The 12,117-nt window shown below is 35.5% G+C and overlaps 1 protein-coding gene across 1 annotated transcript; it reads right to left on the bottom strand.

Annotated features, from left to right (window-relative positions):
* Positions 1 to 3,458: 3,458 nt before the first annotated feature.
* Positions 3,459 to 12,064, bottom strand: LOC107711119 (regulator of G-protein signaling 5-like). The gene is made up of 5 exons (XM_016516069.1): positions 11,958 to 12,064; positions 10,501 to 10,614; positions 8,926 to 8,987; positions 7,082 to 7,248; positions 3,459 to 5,219 (listed from the first exon to the last, which is right to left on the bottom strand). Exons 1-5 carry the CDS (start codon positions 11,999 to 12,001, stop codon positions 5,058 to 5,060), a joined length of 549 nt encoding a protein of 182 aa, XP_016371555.1. The 5' UTR covers positions 12,002 to 12,064; the 3' UTR covers positions 3,459 to 5,057.
* Between the last annotated feature and the right edge of the window lie 53 nt (positions 12,065 to 12,117).

Raw genomic sequence — 12,117 nt, 5'->3', positions numbered from 1 at the left:
CATTAGTAGTAAATCAAGACTTCGCAAGTGAAATAATCTTGTTAAATAAAATAATAATAAAATAATAAAAAAAACAACATGGAATAAACTGTGTACAGAAAGCGATTAAAGACCTCTCAACATTAGGCTACTAAAAAGGTCAGTTTAATCTCGCAAAAACTCCCGTTAATAAAAAAACCTGAACACACTGCACAATTAATCTCTTGCGCTGCATCTTTGTTGTTTATGATGAATTCAGTGCTTTCACGTACACCGCTTTTATTATTAATTCAGCTTAGATGTTCAAATAGCTGCAGTACTCCGACTTTGCCACAAGGAAAAGTGTGTACGTCAAAGACCGTTTTTATAAATATGAACGTTGCCGTGGATTTTAGCGTACGCACACTCTAAGATCAAATCTGTGCGTACGCACATTTTATAAATGAGGCCCCAGAAGAGAGACACACTTTTTATGACAGCTCTGCAAAACTTTAATATAACTTTGTCAAAACATCTCTTTAATAGTTGTTAACGTTATTGTGCTTTTAAAACAACTGGATGTAGTTACATGTATTTATGCGACTTTGGAGCCCCCTACAGTTAAGTCAGTGGAACTCACTGTCGTAAATATCTGTGGTAATTACAGTGGATTGCTGTACATGTGCGTTTGTTGCTACCGTAAAGCAATCCGCCATATTATGCGGAAATTCGTACCCACTTACCCCAGAACAGAACTCAGTGTACCAACAAAATTATTCTGAAACCGATATTTCAAGGTAAAAAACTTACATCCAGTTACTTTATAGTACTAATATGTACCATTTACGGGTAAATAAAGTGAAAAGATGTAGCTTTTTACCTTGGGGCACCGTAGGTACAGCTTTGTACTTTTTTTCTGAGAGCGTATGAAATGCATTAAGGAAATAGCTGCATCAATATAATAACATTGTTTTGGATTTTTGGGTGTTTGCTGAAAGAAAAAAATGTTTTATAAGCCAAACTTACCAGTTCAGTATTTAGATTTTCTAGAATTTACATTCACCTATTGTAAATCTTGGTAGCCATCAAAACACTGCAAATTAACAGCTGTCTCTTTAATGAGAGCGGTCTGTTTTTACTACACAAATGACCATATGACGTGAGTATTTAGAGAGCATTATCTCTCCTTCCATCTGAGCCCTGCGCAGTCATTATCTGGTTTCTGGTTTTGTTTTTGTGTGTATGAGCCACATTTGTTTCCATTTGTGTGTATGCGCAAATAGCAGGAACAGCATTATTGTGCCATAAGGGCATGATTAGCATCCTGGTCCACACACACACACACACACACTCTTGTACCTTGTTATAGCTGCAGCTCAAGCTGTCGTAAGACTGGTGTTAACACCTGGATAAGATTTAATATTGTTTGGCCCTGGTATGGAAAGAAACGGGACTGTTGTACATAGTTTCAGCACTGAGGTAACACCACCACAGTTGTCGAATGAACACTGCCATAAAAAGAAATTTGGCATGTGAATGGACAGGCTATTTGTGAACGGATATACAGATATACAGTGGCCATAAAAAGTATTTGAACACATAATGTATGAATATATTTGCATGTTATTACAAAAATGTCAAACCCTGAGGCATTTATTTTAGAGGCATAGCACAAACACACTGTTCAAACAAAACATTTCACAATAGCAAGTTAATTGAAATTATAAAACAATATATTGTTAAAAATGAAGATGAAAGTATTTGCACATTTTCTGAAGAAAATGTTCTTAGTTAATTTGACTATTTGACACTCCAGCTGTGTAAAACTTTGAAATCAATACTCATTTTAATTGTTTTTAATTACTTAAAGAATGATTACGTTTTAAATTAAATGAAATTGTATTAATCAGTGAAGTGACAGTGATGGAGTAATGACTGCTGAGCATTCAGCTTTGCCATCATAAGAATAAATTAAATGTAAATTAAAAAAAAGAATAAAATAAAAATAATTTTACATTCTAATTATTTCACAATATTACTTTTATACTTTTTTTTAAAACAAAAATAAATGCAGCTTTGATCTGCATAAGAGACTTCTTTCAAAAACGTAAAAAAAATATATATTTTTAATAGTGTACATCCATTATCACATCAGTCAATATTGAGACCAATAGGTTAAACATAATTGCAAAAATATTGCAGAAACATGAATTTGTGTTCAGTCCGAAGGTACAGTATGTGCATAATATTTCTTTCCAAAGTGACATTGCCAATTACCGGCCTGGCATGCATAATACAGTGATTTTAGCTGTTTTTGTGGATCCGTGTGAGTGGGGATTGTTTTGACAACATTGTCATCTATACGTGAAACAAAAATGCAAAGGAAACATTTCTGTTTTTAGCACTTTGTCATGTAAATATAAATAATACAAATACATTTAGACATTTTTAAATGTGGCTCAGAGTGTCCAAATACTATTTTGGTTCACTGTATGTGATTTTGTACTTTTTCACTGGCTTAATTTAATATTCTGATTCGCCTTCTTGTCATAACAGAATGTTCGAAAGGGTTTAACCTTGTTTAAGCGGAGATTAATTGGATGCGTGCATTTGCTGTTTAAATTAAATGAGTTATGTTCTTGTATGTCTTTGATAAAAGCAGCACAACAAAACAATTTAATTAAGAACAGTTTTGCTGATCTTGACCTATAGTCTGGACAAAGCAAAATGGAGATGCCCTTTTGTTTGGCATTTATGAAAAGGGTGCCTTTTTGATGCAACTCAGTAATGGTTGAAGAAATGTCTTTTCAGTTCGGCCAGTACACAAGGGGTTTAAGCCCCAGTCACGAGTCATACATCTATTTCTAGAAATGAGAGTGGTAATGAATGTGAACATGTTTGCGTCTGACATTGTTTATTTTGGCAACCTTTCATCGCCCATCTGCTTTATCTCAATTTTCCAGCTCTCTCTTCCTCTGTCTTTCTTCTTATATCTTTCTATTCTTCACACTGATCCACTCATCTTATCATGGTTGTGTAAATTAAACACTCTGGCCGAGTGGCTAGCTTGCTGTACAGGAAGTCAGGAAACAGTTGCATTATTATTTAAATTTGGCATTTTAACAAAATGTTAATTTTCAGATATTACTCAAATTCCATGCTTGCCGAAATGGAGTACCATTAAGCAATGCTGAATAATTCCATGATGACTCAAAACAATTATAATACAGAGGAGGAAAACAAAGCTTAACTTTAAAGTGTCTGAATTACCTCTGTTCAATCACTAGCCTTGCTTGTTAAAGACAATTACAAATTCAGGCCTCATATATATATATTTTTTAATAAATAACAGAAAGGACACACTCTTATCTTAGTACTTTTTTACCTTGAAGATCAAACATACAGACAAGCAATCTTGAAGATAATAAATTAAAATCATTCATAATGGCTGATATGTACATCTGAGAAAAAAAGAAAGAAAATAATCTTCAGAACTTTAATGTGATTATGGATTTTATATGATCAACTACAAACATACATGCATATAGTTTTATGCAGATTTCTTGAATATGCAAGGTACTCTGTCAGTCCTTACTGACAATTTTGACAAAATTTCTGTATTTTTTTAAGCCAATGTAATAATTTTAAAAGATTATTTAAAAAATTTAATTAAATTGTAACTAATTCTTGTTGAATTCATTCAATTTCTATTTAATTTACTTTACGTTGGTGATGCCTAGATAGCCATATTAAACTAAACCTGTCCTGCAGTGAACTAATAATTGGCTTTTGGAACATCAGTAAGGACTTCTGGAAGCACCTACCACTGCTCATTTATGAATGAAGGTTATTAGATTTAGTGACATAGCTACACACAGTATAATAAAGAAACATGCAAGAGTATATGTGTCTGTGAAACACACTTGAAATAAAAACATGCAAAAAACACTGAATATCACACATGTGGGTTACATATATTTGATATGCCTTTCTGTCTGCAATAACTTCACTCACGACTGGCTGCACATGCTAAGAGCAAATAATTGATGTTAACTTCAATAACATTTTGCAGCAATCATTCTTATTTAGAGTATAATAGTTTATAGGAACTTATACATTTATGGTATTGTGATTAAATGGGTGTTGTAGAAAGTCTGAAAAAACACTCGGATGTTTTGGGTTTCCATGACTTAATCTAAATGTGTTCTGCTTTTAAAGTGGCATGGGAATAAACATTGCCTTTAGAATAGAAAACAATGTGCCCATTGCTTTATAGAGATTCCCTCCTACTTAATATTCCCATCTTAGCAACTTTTAATAGCGGTAACCCAAACAACAAGTTCCCAGAGACTGGAGTGCATCTTAACATGTCACACTTTTTTTTTTTAGCTTTGACTTATAGTTAGCTTTCAATACTAAGTGGGTCGTTTCCCCATGATTTCCATTGGTTTACCATTTGGTCATTTTAATGTTAACGCAAACATTTCCAAGAAAAAGCCCACAATCTCCCGTTCCCATTCCCCAGCCTCTTCCCCTTGATGAACATGCTGCTTAGATGCTCGGGTCAGAACGTCCTCATCAAAAGTACATGAAACACTTCTGCACTTATCCGAAAAGCCATAAATTACAAGTGGGGATCAGTTTTAGTCTTTATTTAGTCTACAGGGGTCAGAAAAGAGTGTGACTCCAATTAATAGGACATATATACAAGATTTTAAGAGGCGCTTCAAATCCTTGGCATTTTGCACTTGTACAAATTAAATGTTTGCTAATGACAAATCACACTTTTATAAGGAGCAATACTGTTTCTTAACCCTAATCAACTTCTTTTATTGAAGTTCTTGACTTTGACATTCAGAGCACTGGGCAGGAATCACATTGTGTTAAGATGTTCTTGTTAGCAGTGGGCCAGTTCAGTCAGCTGCAGGGAGACATTGCAACCGTTCCCGATGTTTTCCACTTCCACCAACTGTGGTATCGTTTAATGAGCTTTAGAAATTTGTCAAAAAGTGTACATTAAAGACTTGGAGTAAAAATGATTTCTGTGACATAAATTTGTGACCAAAGTGATGAGTCTCCCTGCAGCTGGACAAGTCAGTTTACTTGAGGAGTTCCTGGTACTGCTCAGACCGCAGGAACCGACCGAAGGAGTCTTTCTCCATCAGGGTGTAGATCCGGCTCTGAGCCAGCTCGAAGGTGGAGGGAGAAAGATCCACCAGGTTCCTCAGAGTCACATCTTTGGTGCAGTGGTCGATGTTCACCTAAAAGCATGATATTGGTGATAAGGAGGAAGTGTGTAAAAGTCAGTCACAAAATGCTTCAAATTGGCCAAAAATAATGAGTAAGAAACACATTATTTCAACTCTGACAGTTTCTCAGCACTCTAGGGGGGCTGAGGAGCAGTCAGTCTTCCGGAAAGAAGTCATCCAATTTGACTGATTCCCTGCAGTTTTTACGAATACAGGCCTGATTAGAGAATTGCACTCTTTTTTATTTTTTTTTCCTAAACATCACCATGACCATATCAATTTCCATACATTACTTGATATAGAAAAAATGCCTCAGAAGTCTTTGAGTTGTGTTATTTATTATATTTGGACTTGTTTGGACTTGTCCATTTGTTTTGAATATGTGTTTTTATTATTACTGTTTTATATTTAAATGTATTTAGATTTTGGTTTGTTTTATTGTAATATGTGAAATCAAAGTGTTTGATCATAATATTGTATGTGTCAGGGGCTGGCGTCTGGTGTTCTCCCTCTCACCACCAGAGGTCGCCATCTCCCATCCTCCCGGACTCCTTCTCCGTCACCTTGACTCCACACACCTGGGCACACACTCACACACACACACAGCCGTCGCCCATCCGGGACTCCATCACCTTCACTCCACACACCTGTGCACACACTCACTCTCACACAGCTGTGGCCCATCATGAGGACTATTTATGCGCCTTCCCCACGCCACTGGGCGCGGATGATTAATGTTTGTTTCATGAGCGTTACTAGGGTTATAGTGTTTGTACCGGGACTGATGCAAGCCAAGTGGCCGTATTGCATCCGAGTCCATTGCTGTTTCAAGCCTGTTTCAGAGTCTTAGCTCTGTTTGTGTTTCTGTTTTACCCTTTGTTTTCCCCTGCAGTAAATAAACCTGCATTTGGACCCAAACCCCTTGCTTACACGGTGTCTTTCCTGACCGCGCCGTGACAGTATGAACAGAGCTAAAACAAATGACGTAACTACAAATATTGATGCGGAAACAATCACAGAATTAGAAAAAAAGTTATATATAAAATGGCAACGAGATACTGTTTTCATTTCATTGATTTTAAAAATCGTTATTATCGCTAAGAAACAAATGGCTATTGTTACATTTATCAAGGTTTGCATGTGTGTGTTCTCTAATGGCTGTTACATAACTATACTTTAAACCTTAGCACACGGCTGTGCAAACATCCTGATACAAACATTTTTTTTTTTACGTAAAATTATCGTTTACTAAATTATTTTTTAACCTTTAAGAATTGCATTGGTTTAAAAGTGGGTTTTATTGGCACAGGGTTAGAATCTACAACCTTTTGGCTATTAGAAAAATTCTATGAAATGACCTGGCAAATACTCAAGTGGAAAACTGCATCTTCATTAGGTTATATCTAGCCTATGGTGCTGAAATATCAAATATAAATAACCAGCAATCATGTAGTTAAAACAGCATGCCTAAAATGTTATATACAAGCTTATGTTGACCTAAAAAATAACTTGAAGGAGCGATACCTCAGTGGAAATCTATGGTAATGTGGAGCTTTGATAACTTTTCTCAATGTCCTAAAGTTCAATTCATTTTAATCAAAATTCATTTAACTAAAAAAAAACCTCACAGATACTCCATCATTTTCAAGTTTTTTATAGCTCCTTGGGGCCATTTAGGAGGGAGAACATTGGCCTCAGCGTTTATACAGTGATCTAAACAGCTGATATGAAACATATTTTCACAGGAGATGAATAACGGGTCTGATGGAGAACTGCTTCCTTCTACCTCTGAAGCACTGTGCCTTTTATTTGAACTGTAAATCTAAGTGTGATTACCACAGAAGAAAAAAAAATCAATGGCAAAACAAACAAACCTCTTTGGGCCCACCGGTCTGAATGAAGTCCTCATAAATCTTCTTAGCTTTGATGGCCATTTTCAGGGAGGACTTGGTCTTCTTGAAGCCCTCACAAGCCTCCCAGAATTCAATATTCTCCTCGCTGAACTCAGATCTGAGGAAGCTCTTGAAGGTGGCCAGGCCATCTATGGAATTAAAAATGTGGAAAAGCTATTAGAGTGAGTACAGCTGTGTGTGTTCTTTTTGTGCTAATGTGTTGGCGACACGCTGCCACCGGAGACCCCGGTCTCACCAGCTCTTAACATCCTTATCCAAACATTACCGCCGTGCACGCCTAGGGCACACAGCCCTTAATGCAATCCCTCACGAGTCCATGTTGTATAAGAGCATGTGGCATTCAAGTACTACATGATTCACCTCTGTGGAACAATCAATGTAATTATTCACTATTCAGTGCAGATTTATTTTAAGACTTGCAATTATTTGTGTGGGAATGATTTTAACAAACAGTGTAAAAAGACATCATTAAGGCTAAATACATTTCAAAGCACATAATAGAGGTGTTTTAGTGTCAACAAAAGAAATGCTCTTATATTTGAATAAATATGTATATATATATATATATAATGCAGTACGAACTGATTAGGCTAATCTGCAAACAATCCACTCTGAAATAAAATGAAAATTTTTTCCAAGGCAAATTGTTATAATTAAACATAACAAATAATTGAATGAATAACAAACATTTGTTTTTCCTACTATAATTGACTAATTCAGCCCTTCTGTGCAGACAAAGGATCTTTTTTGACATTTTGTTTATTTATAGGGTTTTTGTAAAGAACCAACAACGAATCAGAAAATGATAAAGAAGAGTTTGATCATTTACTGAATACACTTTAAAGCTGGACTACAGAAGCAATCGTTGTTCAGACTGTGTTCTTCTGTACTTACGTAGATTCACAAAGCAAAGGCCCATTTAATCCAAGAATGATAACTATAATGATAAATAGTGTTCACAGCAACAGATGATAACATTCTTGTTTTGCTGTCTGCTGCTTTGAATGCTCAAACTCTTTAAAGTTATTCGTCTTTTATAATTATAGTTGTGGTGTGGACTGTTCTTTTAAAATTATTTTTAAAACTAGTTGTCTTTGGTGTGAACGGGCCTTAAGCATACAATAATAATTTATATTTTGAGCAATCAAGTTCAATGTGGTGAGATATTTCAGGTTTACCTCATTTATCTCATTTGCATATGGAAAATATTTTCTGGCTACTACGGCAGTAAATGTTTTGGATATACCTCTTATAGGATTTTTTTTAGCAATTTTGCATTAGATTCATCCATGGAGAAGATCTACCTTGCAATTTTTGTTTCAACCACATGTGATGATAGAGAGGCCAAGGTGATGTAGTGCAGCTTTAATTTCAATAAGGATGGTCACAGAATTAGAATTAGAATAAGCGAAATCTGAAAAAAGCAAAAAGTTTTCTAGTCGTTATAATTAGCTCTACATGAAAACACTAGAAGTCTATAAGTCATTTAGAAAATGGTTGTTTATGTATGTGTGTCAGAAAGAATCTTCTTTTTTATAGATATAAACTTCTGTTAGGAACATTCTCGTAGATGTGTAGCTTGTAAAGGTTAATGTGTCTGTTCAAGCACAAGCTGTTTACGTATACCGAATCAAGTGCATCAGTGCAACTAATAGACTTCCAGAGGTTCTAAACTGACAAATATAAACAAAGTTTTAAAATGTGTTTTACGTACTCAACTAAACCAAACTAAACCTTCATGCCTGGAAGAACTTTCAAGATGCAAAATGCAACCGAATGGCCATTAAGGTAAACATCATACTTACAGCTGTTGGAAAGGACCTTATCAAGGGACTCGCGCCATTGGGCTGCTTCTTCAGGTGTGGGTCTGAACAAAACAAGCAGATTTCTTCACTTAGTTGTATTACCCTTTGTATATGGCCAACAAGTTGTATCTATACACAATAATTGGTATAATTGTTTACATGTAATGTGGTCCAGAAATATGATATATGAAATAAGTAAAGGACATTTTTAGCAATATATGCACTTACTGTTCAGTATAACCAAACAAGTTAATGATCTGCTAAAGAAATTGTTCTAATTTAATTTGATTTCCACATCACTTGTATAAATAGGTATTATCCAAGTCTTTCGACCTAACTTGATTTCTGATGTAACTGTGTTTTCTATGCACATGTCTCATCTTGGGATTGGGATATTTCATTTTGTTTTTTTATTCTGCCTGAAAAAATTCAACCCTATTAACAACACTTGCATAAGGCATTACGTAAGTTAAAAGGAGCTGAAGTGGTCTGCAAATGTTTTTACGGTGAATTTGGACACAATTTTCATTATAAACAGACTCTTGCAGTTTTCCATTACAGGATTCCCTTGCTCTCTACTCTTCAGCCCTTTTCTCTACACGTCCACCTTTTAGTGACATCTGATAATCTATGTAATTAAGGGCATTGATAGACAAATAGGTAGTTCATGTGCTCTATTCTCATGCTTTTTGATGAATTCACACTGAACTTTGCTACTTTGCTGTAGCTTCCCAAGTAAGAACCTCGTAATTTTCAAGTTAGAATGCTTGAATACTTGAATAGAGCAGAATACTTAAAAAGAGTTAGCTACAATACAAGCTTCTAATTGATGGGGGTCATTAGTGACATCTCATACAGATTCTTTAAAACCCACTTAAATTTCTATTTATGTGTTAAAACATGGTGAACAGCAGCATTTAACTACAAAGACATAAAATATATAACAGGGACTATAGTAATGCACCCTGAAGAAGGCTTGTTAGTCGAAATGTGCTTGAAAAATGACATTAAGATTCTCAATGGCCTGTGGAATAAAGGCTTTTTTTATCCCGACAACATGAGTACCTTGGATTTTCCGCTTTGTCCAGTAAGCACCAGTGGTTACCAATTTGGAGACCCTTGAGGCACTTCAAAATAGAACTGAACTGAGCTCCCGAAATGTTCTGTTTGCACTTAAAGGTGGAAAGCATCTCAGGATGACTATTTAAAAACATCAAACCATCCTCCTTTAAACATCATGGTGGATGATTTCCACCATTTCAGGTGAATGATTTCCACCTGAAAAAACCAAACAAACATCCTGAGGTGATTTCCACCTTTAAACATCATGGTTGATGATTTCCACCGTTTTAGGTGGACAGTTTCCACCTGAAAACATAAAACAATCATCCTGAGATTTCCACCTTTAAGTGCAAACAGAACAATTTCGAAGGGTCGGTTCAGCTCTATTTAAATGAACATGTGAGGCATGTGAGGAGACACATGCAGAGCTGAAGTCCTCATCAGTAAGGAAAAGAAAAAGAGAGCGGAAGTATAACATCAGAGGGAAAGTTAACAGAGTCAACAGGAACTCACTTCTGAAGCTTCTCTGGTTTCTTCTCAGGCTTTTCTTGGTAGGGGATAATAAGGTCGATGGAATTCTCTGGCTTCTGAAGCAGAGTTCCCAATTTAGTCTTGATCTCCTTAGCCCTGAAGACAGCACAAACACAAATCCATACAGATGTCCATTAGCGCTTTTAACGTACACTAATAAATGATTCATGTTATGTATGAATTGAATTTCAAAATAAATGTCAAGGATATTTCCAAAGTGTACAACATACCTGTCAACAGATTATATAATATCAGCCTAGGGTCATCTATTTTCTTCTCTCAAAGTACACATATTGTTTTTCAGAGAATGATCATTTGTTTAGTTTAGTCTTTTTATCCTTTTGCACGTCAGCTATAGAAAGCTTTTATTATTGACCTGTATATCAGTACAGTAATAACCACATTTTGACAGACGATACAATAAAACAACACATGTTGAAGGTGTTCAATTCACATCTATTCAGAACTATTTCACACTCTCTGCAGAGTTAAAGACAGATGCAATATCCTTTTGTACGTTTTTTTTTTTCATCTGTGAGGAGGCACATATTCCTCCCAGATGACTGTGGATGAAGTGACGTCAACAAACTTGGTGATTTGTTGAGGTTTCATGAACATCTTGCTGCCACAGACAGATCTACTGCTCCAAAAATACTGACGTCAATACACACAATTCACAGCTTAAAAGCCCATATATTAAAATTAAGATTTTATGGTTTAATTATATAATGCTACATTATAAACCACCTCATGTTGCCATCTTAAAACCGTCTTTCTGATGTACAAATACACTTTTCAGAAGTACTCCAGGCCCTGGGCCAAGCATTAAGACCAAAGCCAAGAACAGTGATAAACATATGTTTACACAACGAATGAGCCAATAGCACAATTGTTTGATCAGAGAATGGCTCAATAGTCACAATGAATGTCCTCATTGCTATACTGAAAGTCTGTTCTCAGGAATTCTGCACCAAATCTTGTAATTAACAGAGAACTAAACAATTTTAAGGGTGTTCTGGTTTTTGGTAATATTGAGGAACCTTGATGTCTTCAGAGAAAAAACTAGGAAAAAAAATTGAAATGTATCTAAATGGAAAATAAGATAAACGTAAAATGTACAATACAATACAAATTTACAATACAACAGATACAATTCTTCAGTTTCTATAAAATTTACATTGTATAAATTAAAATGTTTAACCAAAAGACAACTCTTAATCGCCATATAATGAATAAAGTCTTCCCATATCATTACTCAGACCTAAACCTAATACAAAACACCATACAGACTTTCTCAAAACGGTATTTTGAGAATCCCCAGCTGCTCCAGAACAAAGCACTGATTCCCAAAGGAGGCTGCCAACCGACTTATCTAGATAACATATCATGGGGTAAATTTTAAATTAATCCATGATGCTAAGATGCTTTGAAGATCTTACCTTTCCAGACATGTCTGGGGCAGGGCAGCTAATCCCTTACACATTTTCTGAGCTGTTCACTTTAGGTTTGCACAGTTAGTCCACCACCAGGAGTTGTCTGCTCTCTCACTCTTTTAGAAGCTGTCGTCCTGCTTCCCTCTATTATATGGAGAAATTCTGC

Source organism: Sinocyclocheilus rhinocerous, unplaced genomic scaffold (genome assembly GCF_001515625.1).
Source record: "Sinocyclocheilus rhinocerous isolate Xijiao unplaced genomic scaffold, SAMN03320098_v1.1 scaffold85, whole genome shotgun sequence".
NCBI classification, from domain to species: domain Eukaryota; kingdom Metazoa; phylum Chordata; class Actinopteri; order Cypriniformes; family Cyprinidae; genus Sinocyclocheilus; species Sinocyclocheilus rhinocerous.
The sequence above is the reverse complement of the archived record's forward strand: the minus strand, read 5'-3'. Positions and strand labels throughout refer to the sequence as shown.

Coding starts and splice junctions, on each gene's coding strand:
- LOC107711119 (XM_016516069.1), bottom strand. CDS start 12,001: ATGTGTAAGGGATTAGCTGCCCTGCCCCAGACATGTCTGGAAAG. Junction 8,988..10,500: donor AAACCAGAGAAGCTTCAGAA/GTGAGTTCCTGT, acceptor TGTTTTGTTCAG/ACCCACACCTGAAGAAGCAG. Junction 7,249..8,925: donor TAAGGTCCTTTCCAACAGCT/GTAAGTATGATG, acceptor TTAATTCCATAG/ATGGCCTGGCCACCTTCAAG.